At 46.4% G+C, this 20924-nt stretch overlaps 1 protein-coding gene across 3 annotated transcripts in view; it reads left to right on the top strand.

Moving 5' to 3' along the window:
* Positions 1-16877, top strand: part of LOC149359774 (dual serine/threonine and tyrosine protein kinase-like) — an 85221-nt gene extending 68344 nt beyond the window's left edge. The window contains exons 4-18 of one of the 3 annotated variants that reach the window (XM_089571894.1): positions 768-896; positions 2256-2456; positions 2558-2788; positions 4236-4417; positions 5115-5416; positions 6296-6454; positions 7620-7723; positions 8092-8154; positions 8550-8780; positions 9515-9910; positions 10994-11077; positions 12335-12584; positions 13653-13905; positions 15483-15626; positions 16378-16877. In XM_089571894.1, the coding sequence (XP_089428020.1) occupies positions 768-896; positions 2256-2456; positions 2558-2788; positions 4236-4417; positions 5115-5416; positions 6296-6454; positions 7620-7723; positions 8092-8154; positions 8550-8780; positions 9515-9910; positions 10994-11077; positions 12335-12584; positions 13653-13905; positions 15483-15603 (2706 nt within the window). In that variant the 3' untranslated portion in view covers positions 15604-15626; positions 16378-16877. Of the gene's footprint in view, positions 1-767; positions 897-2255; positions 2457-2557; positions 2789-4235; positions 4418-5114; positions 5417-6295; positions 6455-7619; positions 7724-8091; positions 8155-8549; positions 8781-9514; positions 9911-10993; positions 11078-12334; positions 12585-13652; positions 13906-15482; positions 16323-16377 lie in introns of those variants that run through there. The other 2 variants (XM_089571895.1, XM_089571893.1) reach the window with 2 other exon arrangements.
* Positions 16878-20924: the final 4047 nt, after the last annotated feature.

Below are 20924 nucleotides of genomic sequence, written 5' to 3'. Positions count from 1 at the left end.
TCGCAGGGTGCAGGCATTAGTCTCATGCATTTGCTCATGCTTGATCAATGAAGTTGCACAGAGCTTCAAGAAACTCGCTGTGGTGGCTCAGTAAGCTCAAAATTTCCATGTGCTATATGATGTCAGCTTGTTAAAGGACCCCAAAGTGGCCTGAATTAATACAGGGGCCTCCTCTTCAGCATCCCTCATAGCCCAGGGAAGTTAAACCTCACAATTTACAAGTAGCCACAAGCAGTTTGAGAGTACCTCTAGTAGGTTACTCTTTTCACAGTTGACAAGTTCTTTCACTGCTAAAAGACACCCATGTCTTGTGTTGAAATGTTTGCACATTGTGATATTATGATCTTCAGTTATCAAATGAAGACTGGGGTGGCAGCCATGGTTTGTTGAAGGTGACGACAGTCTGCAAGAAAAACTGATCGGTCTAGTTCTGTCTGTACATGTTATGAAAAATTTAGAAATTGTGTGTTGCTATTATTTCATGTGTAGCTCATGGAAAAACTGTTGCTATGTTGTTGATACTGGTAATGTCACCTTTAAGCTTTACTAGTGTGCAGTGCAATCAGCTTGACCTGCTCGAGTTTCTCTTAGGCTACAGTTACAAGCTAGTGAGTGTCTTTGAAGCTAGTTGCTCTATGCAGCTTATCTAGGATAAAAAGAAAATATCGCATTTTCGAGTAGACGCCGTCTTGCTGGAGTACTCTTGGCATCTTAAAGAAGGCCCTTGCAGGCTGTAATGGAGGTGTCATTTCACTATATCCCCACAGGTTCGCTTTTCTGCAGGCAACCAGACAGAGATTAGCCTGGCTTTACCCAACAGTCTCGAGCTCGTGGAGCACCTGGCAGCATACGACCAGCCCTGGAGGACCATACCACGCGCTGACCTTGAAGTGGAGGTGAGTAGAACAGTGCTCAGACTCCTTTTCTTTTTTTAAGGCGAAAGCCTTTAATGCCTCATACTGTCGTTAGCAGATGCGTCGGCAGCCGTGTCGACAGACGCGTCGGCAGGAGTGTCGGCAGCCGTGTCGGCAGACGCGTCGGGAGATTTGTCCGCTTCTCGGCGTCACTGCTTAAAAAGAAACTGCGCCGAGGATGGGAATCGAACCAGGGCCTTTGTCATTTGAAGAGGAGACGCTACCACTCCGCCACGAAGGCTCAAGGTTCCAGCATGAATAAAGGCGCATCTAGTGAATGCATAGGTTTCATAAATAAATAAAAGGAATAAAGTCAAGAAACGGAAATAAAAATAAAAAATAAAATAAGATATGAAAATAAAAATAAAAAACAAGAACAAGAAAAGGAGCAAAAATATGAAAAATAAAAAGTAAATAAAAACAAACAGTGCGCCAGGAAATGCTTTCGCCTTGCAGCACTTTAGAGAGCCAAAGTGCCCCCTGAATTTTTTCTTGATTGGCTCCATTTGCAAAACAAATATTCGCCCACTTTAGCCGTTAAAACTTTACTGGAGGCCTGTATTGGTTGTTCCTGGGAGGGACTACTTGCTTGGACCATTTTGTTTTCACCGGTCATCTTCGTTCTAGCATATGTGTACCTATTGAACTTCTTTGTAGACTAGTTGTGCATTTCCTCGTGTGTTTGTTGCCATGTCGAAACATTCCTTGAGGAGCTCTCTGCAGCATAGTTAAAGGTGCCGGGTAGAGGCCTGTGAAGTGGGTTACCTTCTCACTACAAGTTGTCGTACACAGCTGACGTGTGCTGTACTTAGTAAATAGGTAGGGCTTTCTCACAGTGAGCTTGCCACTTTCATAGTGAGCGATTACTTGCTGATAAGGTTTCATCATGCTTGCGTGGAATATTCAGAGAAGTTGTTACCGCCGCGGTGGCTCAGCGGTTATGGTGCTCGGCTGCTGACCCAAAAGACGCGGGTTCGATCCCGGCGGCGGCGGCTGGAATTTCTTTGGAGGAGAAATTCTAGAGGCCCGTGTACTGTGCGATGTCAGTGCACGTTAAAGAACCCCAGGTGGTCAAAATTTCCGGAGCCCTCCACTACATCGTCTCTCATAGCCTTAGTCGCTTTGGGACGTTAAACCCCATAAACCAACCAACCAGATAAGTTGTTTTCAACAGTTGTGCAGTGATGCTTTACGTCTTCAAAAACAGCTTTAATCTGAGCATAAGTGGCTGAAGAGTCCTGTGAAATGACCCAGTTTTGTTTAAATTAACCGAAGAGCATCGCAGCAGTCTGCAGCATAGGTAATGTGGCTTTAATAAAACAACGTCTGCTGTTTTTCCAGGGCGAGGCCCGCAAGGACCCAGCGCTCAGTGCTGCTGCTCTGGAGATCCGCATGAAGCACTCGCTTCTTCGTGATGAAGTTCATGTTGTGGCCACACCTTGCAACGACAGCCTCTCGTTCGAGCAGACTTATCGACGAGCCACTGACGGCTGCACCCCGCTGCTGCTGTATGCGTTTGCAGAGGAAGCCTTCACTGAGAAGGTGACTATCTTTGTTTTTTTCTTTTCTAAGCTCTTTGCACTGGTATAGCCAGCGTAATCCAAGGCAAGCCTCACATGTGGCATCTTCTCACCTACCTGCAGGAGCTTGCTGACCTGTACGAGTTGAAGCGGATTGCCCCCAAGACTCCAGTGCTCTTCATCCGGGCCAACATGCCGGCCACGTCGGAGCTGACGGAGTCTGAGCAGCATGCGCGCAGCCTGCGCAATGCTAGGCTAGCTGAGCAGGTTCAGCTCTGCAGTTCCTACGCTGATGGGGAGAACAGTGGCAGTGAGGCAACTCAGGCGGCGGCCGAGACCCCCATGCAGACCGAGGTGAGCTCTGCCCCTCTTTCTGCAGCTGTTGCCAGAAAGTTGTTTTGACATCCAGAAAGAGCAATATTTTCTGGTTTCTGACACTAGATGCGGCAAACATTTGTTAGGTTGGTACCGACGCTGTGTTAAAGCCAAATATTGAGCGAGGTTCAATCCTTAGTCTTGTTTAATTTAATGTTATGCTCGACCAGTGGACTGCCTTGTCTGCTTGTCGAGACCTTGGTAAGGCTTTTTTACCTCTCAAAACAATGGTGCCAACAGAAAGCTGTACCAAACTGTTTGGACCTGAGCTGTCTCGGTGTCAACAGGCAGTTCTGGTTGGGTGCGTGCATCCTTGTTGCGCTGTTTTGTTGTCAGTATGAAAGATCTCGCATGTGGTCTAGGCAATCCCTGTGTTACATAGCTTCAGACATGGCCTTTTATTTTACTTGTCGACAACCTGGAGCTGCTATTCCACTGAGGCCCACACCTTCGAATTATATGGGAAGAACTTTTGACAGACCGTGTCCTGTGATTGTCACTGCAGAGCCTTTGCTACTCCAGGCAACTGATCTGCAATTTTGTCATGCGTTTCGATTTCCGTATGACTGGGGGTTAAATTTTTGGTTTAAAAAAAATGGAGAGTATGCCGAGTTGAGTTTATAAAATTCAGTTTTAACCGAAAATAGTCGGTATTCTTGGCATGAAAGGCATACCTAGCTGGCTGTTGAGTACAAGTTACTCTCAGTTAAGGTTGAAAATGAACAAAGTAGGAAAGCCAGGGGTGTGATGTGAAGGTGGTATTGTTGAACCACACAGTTGTGCGATTTGAGGCATTTTTCCACCAGCTTGCATGCCTGTGCAGACCAGGAAGCACCACCTCATCACCACCTGCTAGTTAAGCACTGTGTGTTCGACATTATCATCACCTGCTTAGAGCAGTTAATTGGATAAGTCGTTTGAGAAACTGCATCTAGGACACTGACACGAAACCATCCATGGCCGTCTTGAAAAGCACTGTGTTCGCGACAACTGAGCCACAGTTTCATTGCTGCCATCAACATGCAGATCCATGTTGCCCCGCCCTAGCTCTCTCTCAAACTAGTACGACAACCCTGAGAAAGCTTGTCAACCTAAGTTCTTGGAAGTAAATTTCCTCTTGTGTTCTTGTCTGCCGGATGCCTTGCATTACTTTTTTTTATGATGAAAGCAATTCCTTCTACAAGTGCACCTCGAAGTGCAAAACTACAGGTAAATTGTATGTTAATTAGTACTGGCAAACGAATGTTCATGCCGACAGAAATGACAAGATTGACTAGAAGTGACTTTTGGTCACACTGAATTGCCATATTAAATCACCAAATAGTCAGTAATTCATTCGTAGAAAATAATACTCGGCAAAAAAAAAGAAAGAGTCCACCAAATTTTCGCGGAATAAAAACCGAAAAGAACATGTGACCCCTTGCAGGAGGAGCCTCCGAAATCTGTGATCACGCTGCCCGTGACTGCACAGCAGCAACTGTACAACCTGGGCTACATTTCCAAGCACTTCCCCGAGAAACGGCTTGACCGGCGGCGGCCAAACATCAGGTGCACAAGCGGATGCTCAGCCAGCTCGGAGCTTGTGGAGAACTTTGACGATTTTGCAGGGTGAGTGATTGGGCCCAGGCTCCGAGCTTGTCGCCTGTGTCTATGCTGTAGCGGTGCAGGTCTGGGGACAGCTTGCTCCGAGCTAGTCGCAATTTCCACCTTCGTGTAATGCTGTTCTTCCTGTCCTTAACTGTGTTGTCTTGCTTTCTTCCCTGTCTCTCCTTCTGTGCTCCTGCTCCTTTTCAGTCAGGCAAGCACTGCTGCTGGAGGCTGTCGCCAGCCTGTCATTCTCCACCTTGGTCTGTTTCCCTTTCTGATGTATTCTCAGCTGTCCTTGCAGAGATGCAGTGTCATTCTGACATGTCTAGCTGGGAAACCATCCAAAGACTAATACCTGTGCCACACGTATAAGGGAAACGGCTGGAAATGCTTAAGGCGTTAAGTTAGTTGATGTCATTGTTTTCAGAGTTCATGCTGCGCATCTACATTTAATGTCATTATACGAAGGTCATGATGATGATTTTCCTGCGAGGCAGTCAGAATTTGACCTGAACATAAGCAGTGCTAATGAGTACACCATCTCATACAAATGTAGTGATAAATAATTTTGCATCTCCTGTGGTGCTGTTTCCATGTGTTTTTGCCCTCGAAGTGCTTCGCACATAGCACCAGTCCCACTTGGTGCACCAATTGAATGTTTAAGACCTTTCATCTAGCCGGACTGACATTTACTCCTTTGATGCCGTCTCTCTTGCAGCAATGCGTGCATCTTTGTACGGGGTGCCCTGCAGTCGCTTCTGGTGAGTGCCTCGTCGCTTCTCAACACGACACACCTGCACTGCCTGCGGTCTTTCATTCTGACGGCGTTCGACATGACGCGGGACATGATGATCACGCCCAAGCGGCTGTCCTACGCTCGCAAGCAGGAGACGGACCTCTACCTCGCGCTCATGGAGGTGGCCAGCCATAAGCAGGAGGAGATCCGGCAGCTCATCGTCAGTGCCATCGAGAACATGCGTGGCGAGGTGCTGCAGCGGGCGGCAGAGTATCGTTTCGAAGGTGAGGACTGAACTGCGTCATGGGCTCAGTGCAGCTGTGTTCAGTAGCAGTGCTTTGCTGCGCTATGCATTGGCAAATTTAGGCATACAGTAGAATCTCAATCATGCAAACCCCACTGGGTCACGAAAAAATATTCATATCATCCGGAATTCGTTCATCGAACACGAACAGATTTCATATGCAGAATAAACGCAGATCTGGCTGACAGGGTTTACTGATGGCCACATGCCGCTGCTGACTCATGACATCAGCGCTGTGCTAGTCGCGCGCCGCTGCTCTCTGCTGACAGTGCACACCGCGCGATTGGTGATCCCAGCATTGGCGATGTATGAGTAGCAAGTAGTACCTGGTGTTCGAAGGCGCAGTCGTGGCTCGTGCATTCATAACATTCACAGCAGGGCTAGGGGTTGTTTGTAACATACGAATTTCTGCTCACTGCACACAATGCACTTAGGCTCAGGCATTTTACGAATTCGTATCAAACTGAGATTGTGTAATCAAGGCTGTGCTGTATCTTGAAATCTTGGCACCAAAAATGGCAAACTGAAACGGCACTCATACAAAGTTCACTGGTGGCCGTGTTCTTTTGCATGCCAGATACATTATCTACATTGAGATGAGTGCATTACATGCACGTATTGGCATGCAAAATTCCGACGCCATGGCAGATGGCAGGTCACATCAAAGAGAAAGTACAGCCTAAAAGTATTGTGGGCCATAAACTGTGAAACTGAATGCCTGCTGTCATGAAGTTGGCTCAACAGATGTTTGGTTTTTATACCTGCTTTATTGCTGCAGCATAGCGTTGCTCAGAGGTGTTCAGCGGAGAACACTTGCCTAAGGTGGCTTTGCTGTATGTGTACTTCTTCGCTTCTGCAGGAGTGATAGTGGAAGAAGGTGAGAACGCCTCTCCGCCAACAGCCAGTGCCCTTCAGATGTGCACAGCCCAGATCCAGGACCTGGTGTTGGGAATGCTGAATGCAGCCGTCGCTGAGCAACTTGTCGGTTCCGTCAACTGCCTCCGCGAGAGCTTTGTTGGTGAGTCCATCCAGCCTGTGCCATCACTGTTGAACAGGCAAAGGTTCCCTCCCGTACAGGACAAATGTAGTCGAGCATCTGCATCTTATTCTGCCTGATCCTTGCATAATTAATCTAGTGTCTTGATTACTTTCTCAAAAGTGCTTGTGGGAGTTGATGACAAAGTAGACGTGAAAAGCGAGCAAATACAAGTAATTGTGCACTTCGTAGTGCTTTATCTTGCACCTGTCATTATGTCTACTGCAAAGGGCATGCTTCATCGCCTTGGCAGCTTACACCGTCATATCCTGTAGCCCCTGCATGTCTCTGCGCAACTTGTTAACTGCTCCCTATGACAGTGCAGATTTACGTGGCACCTTGTATTGTTTTTAAGAGGGGACACTGGTCTTGAAAAAAAAATTTTTATTAAGGAAGTCACAGTTACGAAACCTTCAGGGAATATGTATTTTTGTATGCTGATTCTAAATATGTCATTTAATTTCATGTAAAACAATTCCTTGAGCACTTATGCACATTTTATGCTAGTATTTTGCGGAGAGTTTTGAAGAAAATTTGCTGCGGGAAACTCACTGAAATGTATGCATTGGGTTCTCTTGACACCAAGGAATACAATAAGGGTGAAATTGTCTTCCTGCCTATCATAGAACTTAAGTTATAGAGTTTTGAAGTTGTCACTTCAGAAATGAGAAGGAAAGTGTGTATTCCTGTTTCTGATGTGGCAGCTTCAGTACCCTATTACTCAAGTTCTATGAGAGCCAGGATGATAATTTTACCCTCATTGTATTCCTTGGTGTCAAGAGAACCCAATGGCACACATTTCAGTGAGTTTCCTGCAGCAAAGTTTCTTCAAAACTCTCCGCAAAATACTTGCGTAAAAAGTGCATAAGTGCCCAAGGAATTGTTTTACATGAAATTAAATGACATATCTAGAATCAGCGCACAAAAATACATGTGCCCTGAAAACGTCATAGCTATGACTAAATTAATAAAATTTTCTTTTCAAGACCAGTGTCCCCCCTTAAGTCGCTCACAGGTTTGACAAAAGGAATTGGTATTCAGTCATTTTACACACCTTTGATGTACTTGCTTGTGTCCTATTACTGCAATATGTTGACTTCTCAGTGGAGAAGGTATCCTGAATGTGCTCTCCACTGACTGTGTGCAGGCACCCTGGAAAGGTGTTTAGCGAGCTTGGAAGGTGTGTGCAAGGATGATGAGTCTATGCAGGCCAGCAACGCTCTCAAGCAAATTCTGAACGCAGCATATCAGGTCAGCACTAACCTTGGAAAGTCGCTAAATGGCATAACTTGGGGCAGCATTTCAGAAACGGCTGTCTTGAGAGGCATCTGACATCTTACCAATGCTGCTAAATTGCATGTCTGCGAGCCAGCTTGAAAAAAAATTGCATGCTTGATAATGCCATCTAGTTTGACTTTAAACGATGCCTTACTTGATGCCTCATGTGGCTGCTTTTTCTCTTCGAGGGTTTTCAGCAGCTGTAAATAGAGCGATGAATCTACTCAAGCATTTGTAGTACCATGTTGCTTGAAGTAAGCACGTGGTCACTAACCCTGTTGCAGTTAGAGCATTGACATTGTTGTTTGCATCATCTTGTGCAACTTCCGTTTCCTCCCCAGGTTGAAGTGACCGTGAAGACCAGCTCTTCCTTCCTCTGGGTCCTGTGGGAGAAGATGAAGCAGGTCAGTAAATTCGAGTGCATTTTATTCCGTTTTTCTTCACTTTGTTTGTTTGGAACACTCTCTGTTCTTTCAGTGTCGTAGAGTTGGTGCGTGTGCTGACCTTTAGCAAGTTTTTGTTGCTCATTGTACATGGAGCAACCTTGATTGGCACATCTACTCGCAATGTGCTTGTATACCTTAGAAAGAATCGTTAGAAGAGGTTCAGCTGATGAACTTATTAGCGCTGGAAAAGAATTTACTTGGCAAGCAATTGTTGGAATCGTCTAGCCCCCTGGTAGGTTCATAGCATTGTGGTTACTAAAAATTGTTGTTTTGCTGTATCAGCCGGGTTTCTGTTCGCAGTGTTTTGAAGGCAAGCCTATTTCTGTAGCTCACATCCTTTTGCCCATGTTCAGCTCGTGCAGACTTTGCCGGGACGGGCTCCCCCTCGGATCGACACAGAGTGGCGCCAGCGGGTGGCTGCGGACATGCTTGAGTCGCTGAGTGAGTGGCGGCTAGCACGCTGCATCTGCGCCCAGTTCCGCGAGCGGCTGCGTGCCTCCCACGAGCAGTTCCAGGCTGCCATGCGCCAGCTGGAAGCCTGCCACTCGGGCCGCCTGGAGCGCACAGAGACTCAGAGGATCAAGGTGAGCTGTTTGGAAATGCCTTTCGGCATGTCTTTTAAGGATCTTAAAAGTAACTTTTTTATTTATGGCTAGAATCTGATGAAATGTTTGCACACAGATGCATTTTTGTCTTCTGATTCCAAATATGTAATCATAATTGAGCTGGTGGTCTTGAATGTTACAAAGTCTGGAATGTAATTAGGTAATTTCTCACGCAGCTTTAATGAACTTTGTCATTGAACTTTGTTGCTTTTATTTACATGAATTGACAGCCAGAGAGTTCCGTACCCGATGACATTCTTCGTTTTTCTCTAAAGGCATGTCGTCACGATATACTAGTTGAGAGTAAGAGGTCGAGTATTTTACACTGATACTCGTTAAGCTAATCGTAAATTGCTATTTATACATGGCCTAAACAAAAAAATTAACAATGTCATCGGGTATGGGAATTTGCCGGCTATCAATTCATGTAAATAAAAGCAACAAAATGCAGTGAGAAAGTTCATTAAAGCTGCGTAAGAAATTACCTAACTACAGTCTGGAATTTAAGATAACTTTGATCTAAGACCACCAGCTCAATTATGACTACATTTTTGAAATCAGAAGAGAAAAACGCATCTGTGTGCAAAATTTCATGACATTCTAGCCCCAAATAAAAAGGTCAGTTTTAAGACCCTCTTCCCCCCTTAAAGCTTTGCAACTTCTGCACGAGCCAAGGATCGCTCTAAAGTTCCGCCCTACTGGGTCCCTTGCAGGTCCGCAAGCTGCATGCACCGCGGCTGGCTCGCTGTGCCTTGGAGAGCACTTCCCTGCGGGACGAGATCCTGCATGGGATGCCCCAGCTGGGGCGGGAGCTGGGCCGGGGCCAGTACGGCGTGGTGTACTCCAGCGAGCCCTGGGGCGGCCGCTCCCCATGCGCCGTCAAGTCGGTGGTGCCGCCCGACGACAAGCACTGGAACGATCTGGCCATGGAGTTCTTCTACACTCGCAGCGTGCCCGACCACGAGCGCATAGTGCAGATCCGGGGCTCGGTCATCGACCACAACTATGCGGGTGGCACCACGCCGGCCGTGCTGCTCATCATGGACCGAATGCAGCGAGATCTCTACACGGCCCTGCGAGCGGGGCTCAACTGGCCAGCCAGGCTCAGGGTGAGGGCAGCGCACTCAAACACTTGATGGGGTTACGCTGGAAATTCAGTTGCTCAGTAATACCAGGCACTCCCCCACTCGATCTAGTTTTGTCCCTCACTCTGCTCCGTAACAGAAACCTGCTCTTGGTAATGAATGAATGAACTCATTCCAAAGACCAAGTGCAGGCTTCATTAGTTGTCCTTAATTGATGAATGAATTCATCACTTATAGTTTATTGATTATTAAGGCGGAAGCCTTTAATGCCTCATCGTTGTAAGCAGGAGTTGTCGACAGAAATGTCACGCTTTTCAATTGGGCAAAACGGTCGTGACGTCACAGTGCGCAAATTTCAAACGGAGCCGATTGTACTCCACGTAAGACTAAACACACTCCAAGTAAGTTGGAATGAGTTTAGTTAATTCCTTAATTACCCAGTTAACCTAATTAACCTTTCTAGTCAGACCAGATAAATAAATAAAACAGAGTAGGAAATTGGTCGAGTTCGGGAATCGAACCAGAGTCTTTGGAGTGCGAGACGAGCATGCTAACCACTCCGCCATGCCAGCTCGATGGTTTGGAATGAACAAAGGCGCGTCTAGTGTATACAGTGTCTTCGTTCACTCCCATCTTCCTCCCTTCCTGTTACGGGGAGGTTCAGGTGTCCACCGAGGTGTGGGAGACGGATAAATTTCGTTTCCAATGGCGTTCTGTGGACTCCCTGGCAGCGTTGCAAGACGCTGTCGCATTTCACTCTTGGAGGCGAACCTTAACATCTTAACAACACATCGGTGACACAAGCAGCAACACTGCGTTTAAGGCTTTCGCCTCACCGCACTTTAGCTCAGCAAAGTGTTCCCCTGAATTTTACTTAATTTCATAGATTGAAGGAGAGTGGCTATAGCCTGGCAAAATGGGATGCAGAATGCAGGTTTGGTGGGATCTCCTAACCTCTGAATTTGTGTTACACAGAGTCGTGCATCAGTTTGCAGTTGTGCAGTTTGATTTCTGAATGGTTCTCTGTTTACTTATGTCACCGCCTGTACAGCATGCAGTCCTCCGGTGTCATATTAAATTTTTTTTCATATCTGCTCTTCCATGCAGGTCGCATTGGATGTTGTTCAGGGTATCCGGTTTCTCCATAGTCAAGGCCTCGTGCACAGAGATATCAAGCTCAAGAATGTCCTGGTAAGACGTTACTGTGGTGCATCCTTAGCCTCCGCCACAGACTTTTGTTCTCTGCCTCCATCAAGCAACCCCGGCCAAGGTGCCTAACAATGGGCATAAAACAATGGGTAGCATGGAGCTACTGTACAGTGCTGTCAATGACTTGGTGAAAAGCGCCTCTGATTGAAGGATCTTTATGAAGCAGCGTGTCAGCATGTGACAAGTTAGTCATTTAGAACGACTATAAAGCCTTTGTGAAAGATGTCTGGACAACGGAGTTCACTATCTCAAGGGTTGCCTCAAGTGCCAGGCAGCATGGCTCGACAGCGAACTCTGCGAGATGGACTTTTTCGACAAACGCTGTACCTTAATTTCCTCTCGGTTCACTATCTACATTGAATTTTGATAAATTTAAATTAAGAATTCCCCAAAACCAATAAAAAATACCATTTGTTGCAACACTGAGCTCACAATGTTCATTGAACTCTGTAAGCAGTTACCCGATATTTTCAAGTTTTGTAGAATGTGTAAAGGGATTTGACTCTTTTCTGCTGAAGCTATTTTGATGGTGTTTGGCGATTTATGGCAAATCTGTGGCTTCAGCCGTCTTGAGCAAAGGCTGGTGGCAGGTTTAACACTTCGTTTTATTAAACTGTGCTCTCTTCAAAGTGTTACACGTAAGCCAAAAAAGTTTTTTTCCCCAACTTTAGTTCAAAGAAGGCTGCCTGTGCCAAGTTTACTGTAGCACACCTTCCAATGTTGTTGAATATTCAGCAATTGCCAGTTTGCAGAACTGACATAATAAAAGTTCTCCCACCTCTAGTCCTTGCTCAGAACATGCATGACACTTTCAAGATTGCTGCTGCTTCTCAGTGAAGTGCTTAACATTTTCATTTTCATGACCAAGGTTTGCACATCCAAAGCAAATTTCACTGAAAAACTGCCTGCACCAGGGAACAGAACCGCACTAACGGACCCTAAAGAACGCAAAAAAGATTGCCGCAAAGTTGAGGCTTGGAGGCACACAGCTGCACAAGCTGATTGTAGCGACATTCAGTGAATTTCTTTCCATGGCACCAAACGCTGCTAAGTTCCCACTGAGGTCATTTCCTGCTCACACTTACTCTCAACCATAAGATAAGCCTACGAATTTCTTAGTTGCTCCTGTGAGATTGCTTTGCATCACTGTGTATGTATAATCGGTGGCGCTTTACATGGCACCATGCTTTGGCAAATTGTGCTGTGGGGTGACCTCCGTGTTCATTTTTCCACCCGCAGTTGGACAGGGCGAACAGGGCAAAGCTGACTGACCTGGGTTTCTGCAAGCCAGAGGCCATGATGTCTGGCAGCATTGTGGGCACGCCCATCCACATGGCCCCCGAGCTGTTCACGGGCCGCTATGACAACAGTGTCGACACCTACGCCTTTGGCATCCTCTTCTGGTACATTTGCGCGGGGCACGTCAAGCTACCTTACGTCTTTGAGCAGTGCCAGACCAAAGACCAGCTCTGGTCCTGCGTTCGGAAAGGTAAGAGCCCCCGAGTCTCTTGTGTCATGCTGTGTAAAGTATTTTGAGGTGTCACTTTGCAGGGCATTACATATCCATTGTGTCCATACCACAGAAAAAAAGCGTGACAGAGGGAAAACTGCTCACTGGCACAAGCACTTTTTATAATATTGTCACGTAGCAGTTGGTACAGGTAGCGCTGCATCTAGACGGCAGAGGAACGCCAACACCGAGAAGATGCGAACGCACACCGAGACGGCCAGGATGGAACGTCCAGTTTCGTCTTCTTCAGCTGCGAATAGCGGGGCGCACGAGCTGCGTGTCGAACAGCCGCCGAGCGGATATTGTTGTAGACGTGGCAATATTGTAACAAGAGACACCCAGGAAAGCATAAACATCGGTGACATTCGGGGCATGGAATATCAGCATGCTGCATCAGGCTGTTTCATCTGCATAATGATAAAGCAAAATAGGCCATGTTGTGCACTGCTCACCAAACATGTCTGCTCATGCTCAAAACTGTAAACAAGTTCTTTAAGAGGCTCTCTTTCCCTAACATGTGAATGGCTGTGAGCAGCTTGAAGCTTCAGTGGCACTCTTGTGCAGCACCACACCTTTGAAGTTTTCTTGCCTGCATGTTCTTGCACCACTGTTAGCATCCACTGATGCCTCCATTTGCCAGTGCTGCAGCCAGAAAGTTCAGAGTTCAGCCTATGTCTTATCTTTGGTTAATGACCTGTAGATGTTTTTTTTTAACCATCATTTTGATTTTTTCTGTGTACGAACTGACTGCTTGGAGCTGATCGGTATGCTTTCCAAATGGAATGGTTTCTATGTACGCCTTTAGCTCAGTTCATTTTTTTACGCACGGAAGTTATGACCAGGGCTATGTAGATGGCCATTCATACATAGGTCATTTTCTCATCAAACATAAAGGGAAATCTGCTTGGCTTTTTCACGGGTTATTATTTGCTTAGGAGAGGAACTCAGCACGTGGCCCTGCTGCTTTCTTAAGCCCTTAGATCCATGCCCAGGAATGGTTGTCTTGAGTGCAAATTCAAATCGGAGCTGATGGAATCGTACCCACAGGCGCCCGGCCGGAAAGGCTGCCCCAGTTTGACGACGACTGCTGGCGGCTGATGGAGCACTGCTGGGCCAGTGACCCCCAGAGGCGGCCGCTGCTCGGCGATGTGGAGCTCGTGCTGGAGGCCATCTCTGAGCGGCAGCAGCGGGAGGCCTCTCGCGCCGAGGAGACCCAGCAGCTCTCGGACAGCCTGTGCGCCAGCCAGCAGGCCAGCGGCTACGGCTACCCCTGCCGGCCCCTTGTGCCCGCCAAGGACAAGTACGAACTGGCCATCCCAGTGTCTGAGCTGAGCGTCAGCACTGAGTGATGTAACCACTCGCGAGGTTTTTAGTGTATGCGAAACGGCATGTGCCGGGTCGAGGCAACACAGCGCAAGGGTGTGCAGTGCGTTCGGGAAGCGTGATGACAATGACAACACAGGTCAGTGGACAGGACAGAGCATGGCTTGCCACGGGCGCCAGTGTCTCCAAGCCTGCCATCAGCATTGGGTGACTTTTGGCTTGTCTCATGCTATCAAAGTACTCAAGGGTGTACCGTATGGAGACAGTGCAACGGCAGTTGAGATAGGACTGTACAAGTACTACATCTGAGCCTGGTTTTGATGAGAAGTTCCTTCTCTCAAATAGGCATCAGAACTGGGAACCAGCTCTTATCATATTTAGCCACACATTTCTTCCTGCTGTGTGCTGTTATTAGCACTGGGTGTTACACTGAAAAGACAGACCAGAACAGATGGCAGCAGTGTAGACGTGCTCAAAAGGAATGGTGTTTTCAGGTGCTTACAACTTCTAGGGTGTGTAAATTTGCCTCTGCACTCACTGGGTGTCTGCTTGTCAGCTTACAAGCTCATGTTGGAGCAATGCCATGAGGCAAATGGATGGCTTGCCAGAGCTGAACTGCATTGATGTTCACTGCTTTGTCTACTTGTCTCTAGACTTATCAGCTGTATAACTGACTGCCCCCTCTCCTCACATTCGCTATTCGCTGAAAATGCAACACTTATTAGTGACAGCACAGCAGCTTGTGCAGTAACATGCTTGCATGTTGAATTTCGCTGCCAGCTTTTTTGCTGCCCTACTCCATCAATAGCGAGTGGCTACTTGAACCTCTGTTGTCTTTCGTTTCCAGATAGAGGTTGCACTGACCAAGTTGTAGTGATAGTACGAGTGGCCTTTGGAACAAAAATGAGACCTCTTGTAGCACTTCCAGAGCATGTTCACATTTATCAAGGAGCTCTCAATACCTGAGGTGGGCACTGCGCACAGGATGCTACACAGAAATGGCTGTGCGCTCGTGCCTCGGCAGTGCACAGTAGGACGGCCACAGCACTACCCTTGTGCGATCACCTCAAGATACGGTTTGCTCGCAAGCCAAGACAGCTGGAGCCACTAGTCATTTTTTTTTTTTTTCATGCGATGGACATGCAAGACAGGTTAGCTTGCACATGCACATTTAAGTTAGTAGGGCTTTCTAGCTTGCACATCTACAATGTGACATGCATCAGTGCCGTTGTGGCTGTGTTCCTCCATGTGCACTTGCCAGAAGAGAGCCTGTCTTTTGCCTTCTCAATGCGTGTGCAGTCTCCAAAAAAAAAAAAACAATCTCCATTGTACACAAGGTTTTAGATCCAGTGAGAGTTGCTTTGTTTTCTTGCTAAGCTATGCCACTGGGGCATCAGTCATCATTGTTGTTTGGGGCACTAACTCTGACTACTGCGGATTTCTGGGCACTCTGCATGTTTTCAGTGCGACTTCATTCTGGTGTTAGCGATTTGAAGTGCGGCTGACCACACCTCTCTCGCTGACCATTTTCGTTTTTTTCCCCTCCGTCCTCAGATGGAAGTGCAGAAAGAGGGCAGCACTGCCACGCATAACACGCATGCAGCGGCTCGTGGCTTGTGCTGCCGACATCATTGAGCAGTGTCGGAATTCTCGCAGCTTGTTCGTAGCATCTTAACCATCGAACCCAAGGCCGAGGAGGTGAAGCATTTGTATGCCTACTGGCTGAACGGCATGCTGCACCTGGTTGTGACTGCTCTGCTCTGCTCTCCTGGGCCTTGTACCTCTTTCTCTGTACCTTGCAGACGTCGCCTTCTCTCTTGTGGTGCTGCATTCGGCAGTCTTGCGCACACACACACATCTCAAGGCAAACTGGTTCTCCGCATGCTCTGACCATGTGGGCTCTGCATGTTTGGGTGGGTGTTACACAGCCTCTCCTCTGGCTTTCGAACCCCGTAACTGCAACTGCTCCACTCAGCTCTTTTGGGACCTGAACTTTGGCGAACAAGCACACCAGCCTTTCATGGTAAACGAGCGCAGCAACAGCCTCTTGTTGTGATGCTCACGACATACTCCTGCTGACCATGCAAGCTCATCGCCTGACGAATCCTCCTGTTTGTAAACAATTGGCATTGACAGCAGAATGCAGGTATGAAGCCTGGAACTACTGAAACTATTCTTGACTTCCCCGAAATTGAGCTGCCAGCAGTGCTTGCAATCACTTGCCATTCAAGCCTCTGGCCACTTTGGTTCTCAGGGTGGCTTCCAAGGCATGGCACTGTGCGTGGCATCACAACCTTCGATGTGGGCGGACTTGCATGCGGTCGTTCATTAAGCAAGTTGTATGTGGAGGCATGTTTGCATGCTTCTTCAGTGACCAGTGACTGCCGTGCCCCATGCATGTTCCAGGACTCGAAATCACATGCGGGTCTCCCACGTTTATTCTTTGCAGACGAGTACCTCCGAGAGGCATCGATGCAGTGACCGAAAGTGCGGACATGTTTGTTCAAATCTATGCCCACCACATGTGTTATTAAGACAAGCCCACATTGTTCATTGTTCCCGCCCTTCGTACATTTCCCTTGTTCTTCTTTTAATGTATTTTATTTTCCTAACATGTTTATACTTGTATGTTTAGCTAAGCTGACGCGAGGCTCCTGCGCACACAAGCAGACGCACGGAGGTATTCTTACTACTCCCATCCCACCCCCGACATTGACGAGCAGGTCTGCACGAGAGACCTGCCTCTCTTGTACATAATAGTTTTATGTTTCTTGTACATAATGTTAATAAAGGTGTTTAGTGCGTGTAGTCGTGTAAATGTGGTGCACGTTGTTGGTTTCAAGTTTTAATGGTGTGAAAGTATGTTTGCAGTACATGTTAATATATGAGTTGCTGCAGTAGCAAAACAAATGTGCGAGGCATAAAATAAAGCATTTCATTATGTTGCTATGACTGACTACCCCTTCTGTCTGCACACACACCTTTGTTATCACAGTTTATAAATCTGAACAAGAGTGGTTAGAAAAGCTGCAGCTGAGTGCTCCAGACGGCAATAACCTATTAATCTTTAAATAGCCATCAGGAACTGCATGTTTTTGCAGTTGGTGTCCTTCGAAATGCCACTGCCAAATTCGAACCTGCAACCTGTACTTTGTCTCACAGGTTGTTTGCAACTCTGTAGATGTTTTGGCAAACTGAGCAAATTGTGATGGTGCACACTCCGTAAATGTATTCCTCTGCGCCTTTGCTTGCCGAGTGGCTCCATCTCTGGGGAGGAAGGACTACCAGAAGTCAGCTGCTCTTTAGTCGTAGCAAGTAACGTTTGATGTTCCGAGATTTTTTTTTTTGACACGAAGTGATACACGGACTCTGAAGGCTAATTACTTCGCTTGCTTCGGGAAACTGCACTTTTGGTGCGAATGGTGACGCACCACTTCGCAGCAGGCCTCCACAGAGCTGTATCCATATGGGCTTTCTGTGTTAATTTAACCAGTGATTGAAACACTGCACCAGACACAACTATACCTATTCAATTACTGTATTAATTGTTTGAAAATTGTTTCACACTGTTCAGGTATTTGAGGGACTATTTGTTGTGTTCCTGCTGCCCTGATTGGATGAGAGAGCTACTGGTTCCACACTGCTGCAGACTACTTGTGAGATGGAGTTCAAGTAGCAGAGCACAACAGGTGCTGAGCCACCGCTGAGTCCGAAAACTCAGATGAGTCCTTGAAGCACAAAAATAAATGCATAGCATCTGTACACACAAGAAAGCAAATGCGAAGTCCTTGGCAATGTAAATGAAACAATTAACTGCATGATTGAAAGTTTGTGTGTAATCCATGCTGTGCGAGCGCATGCGTACTTGTACAAGTGCGTTCACAAAAAAAAACATGCACAGCATCTGCTAAATATACGCAACCAAAACCCATTCACATACCGACAGAATTGCAGTACATATAAGTGCCTTATAAACATTAGCAGGGCTCCAGTGGAAAGCGTGGTCCTGTCTAAAGGTCAAGATGCGTATATCACCTTTTGTCTGTTTACTATGCTCCAAAATCCTGAAGAGAATTGTGGCATCAGTTCTGTCACATTTTGGTTTGAAATCTTCTAAATGGTGTGTGTTTACCATGAAAGTACCACCTCTACGCCACTATCCTGCGAGACTCATGTGTGGCCCTAATCTCGCTGGCCTGCAACCGTCAAAACATGGGCTAAGTCTCGCACATTGATACCCACAGCATGCAACTTCTGACGTTTCAGAACTGTACAGGCAAAACATTATGCTTCAGTAGTGCACTTTTTTTTTTTCAACTCGTAAATTACATATGGTCGGGACGTGCGAGGAAAAGCTACCCGTAGACAGCTTGACGGCCCCACAGCTCACTATTTGGAGCAGCAGCGGCATCAGTTATGAGCAGCAAATAAATTAATAGCACTCCAAAGTTACCGTACAATAGGCCTATCACATTTTAAGGGCTTCTCCACACAGCAGGAAAAAACTATTTAAAAGAAACTTTAATATTTACAGGTTATTAGATAGCTCTTAACACTCAATTCAACACTCCCCTGTGGGATGCCACAAGCTATGGCTTTTACCTTTGAAGTCTCTTTTGTTTATCTGGACCACTTACTTTCTATGAGGCAGATAAAAATGAAACAGCTGCACAGGCATTCCATGAACGCCATATTGCAGAAGCTTTCGAAGCAAAATATTATGATCAATGATCAGCAAGGCCTTCGAGAAATCAATGGATACAACGACCATAAATCTTTTATTCTCAAATTGAATTGGGATATATTAATGTCTGCTCAAGCAGTGCCAACTCTGGATTTATTTTTAGGAAAGCCAAATTGATATGGGACCAGCAAGTTACAAGTATCAATTCATGCGGATAGTCAGAAATGCAGGATTTTCATTAATATCATTGAAAAAAAAAATGGAACAAACTGACACAGAATCGAGGTTGCCCAATTCGTTTGTCGCCTTTTTTATAGGCAATAACCTTAGCTACCTACATTTTAGCTGGGGACACTGCTGCCGACAAACACGTGTTTGAAAGGTCGTAGAGAATTGGTGAAATGACGTTTTGCATTTTGTATTAACCTTGTGTCAAGCACCATAACTTTAATACTAGTGCTTTCTGAACTGTGAACCCACGAAGGCTGCCACAAGCCCACACACTAACTCCATGGAGAGGAAGCAACCTGTAAAGCACACTCCTCGCAAGGCACATTGACTATTTCTTGTAGGCAGCACATTTACAGCAAGGAAACTGGTTGCGAACAATAACACATGAACACCAAGTTTATTGATCCCTAAATCTGGCACGGCTTATCTAAAGACGAGTCACGGAACCAAGAAAAACCGTGACTATGGGGCTAGTAAGCAGTAAAATGTGGCGACAATATGAACTTCCTAGAAACAACAAAGGCAAATGCAGATTTGCAGCAGCTTTTTCTACAAATTTTTGTAAACAAACAACGTTAAGGGTGATGTTTAGTTTTGTTGATCCCCAGGTGGCCTCGCATACAATGCAGTCTTTAGGTGAGTTGTACAAAGATTGGTTGGTTTATAAATGAATGAGCGGTCTCAACAGGAGGTGGCAACAAAACAGTTAGTGGATGGCAAACTAGTGGAACCTCGATGATACGATGGCGATTAATGCCAATTTCAGGATGATATCAATTCACAAAATGCACTGGCCGAAGTGCATTGTGCATATGTGCAGAATTTCGGATGTTCCACTCTCCTGCGCTATTGCAGATGATGCGAACGTGCAGCTGTGTCTGTACCCCCGAGCACTAAGCGCTGCCCTCACATCGCCGAGGTCACAACCACCAGTCTCGCAGTGCGCGCTGTGGGCAGTGAGCGGCAGCACACTGCCGTAAATAAATACCGTTAGCCATGCACACAGATCTGCATGCATGCATTTCTCGTGCTTCTGCGCACGGGTTTCGCTCGTTTTGGATGATGCGAATTTCGGATGGCACGAATATTTCTCAGGATCCTGCGAGATTCGTGTCATTGAGAATCTAATGTACCATGTGTTCGTTACATGCAAAAGTACAAAAACAGAAAGGTACCAAGATATGCCATGTACAACGTTGCTCAGCCCACAGGTCATCATGGTATTGGGCTAGCCCATTACTAGCACATGCACGCCACCGTCAAGCAACCATGGGAGCAAGTGCATTATCGCAGCTGCAGACAATCACAAAACATTCTCTATCACCCCAGCCCCTCAAGTACACAGCTCGCCTCATGATTTTGCCCCAGTGATATGTAACTGGTTTCCCCTTTGCCAGACAAGGGAGGTCGGTGTAGTGAGCAGGAGTCACTCCTGGTTCATGGTGGAAGCAAGGCTACATCTTGAGGGGAGTAGCCACTGTGTGTTGGTGCGTTTTTCGCAGACTGTGCATCTTCGTACCTCCTTGTACAAGGTATCAAATTATCTAAGCAGAGGTCACTAGAAAAGTCCCTGGTGAACATATCACCAAACAGAATCTATGCTGCAAGTCACACAGCCCAGACACAGCTGTCATAATTGGCTGCGAGGGCTGAACACAGGAGCTTAACGCTAATGTCACTACAGTAAGCTGATGTTTTTGCACTTATCCCTTACAGAGCTGTTCAGTCTTTAAAGGAAATAAAAAAAAAGACAGTGGCCTCTCAACAAAATCGCTCAGTTAACTACTCGCTGGTTTTCATGTTCAAACCAAGCACTCCAGAATGTCCTACCAAATGCACTTGTACAAAGCTTTCAGGCATGTATTATGTTCTACTATCAAGAAAATCTTAAATTTGAGCCCCCTATTTCACAAAATTAAAATGAATGGCCCAAAAACTTTAGGAATTCATGCATTCCACACACTTCCACTCTCACAGAATTGCAACCTTTGTAAAAAGAAGATACACTTAGGCCAAGTTATTTTCTTTATCATTCAAAGCTGTTTCTGCAACAAAAAATCAGCTGCGGTGTTATTTAGTAA

The sequence above is a fragment of the Amblyomma mixtum genome, chromosome 2, assembly GCF_055824585.1.
Source record: "Amblyomma mixtum isolate Tamu chromosome 2, ASM5582458v1, whole genome shotgun sequence".
Lineage (NCBI taxonomy): Eukaryota > Metazoa > Arthropoda > Arachnida > Ixodida > Ixodidae > Amblyomma > Amblyomma mixtum.
This window is presented reverse-complemented; position numbering and strand designations above follow the sequence as displayed.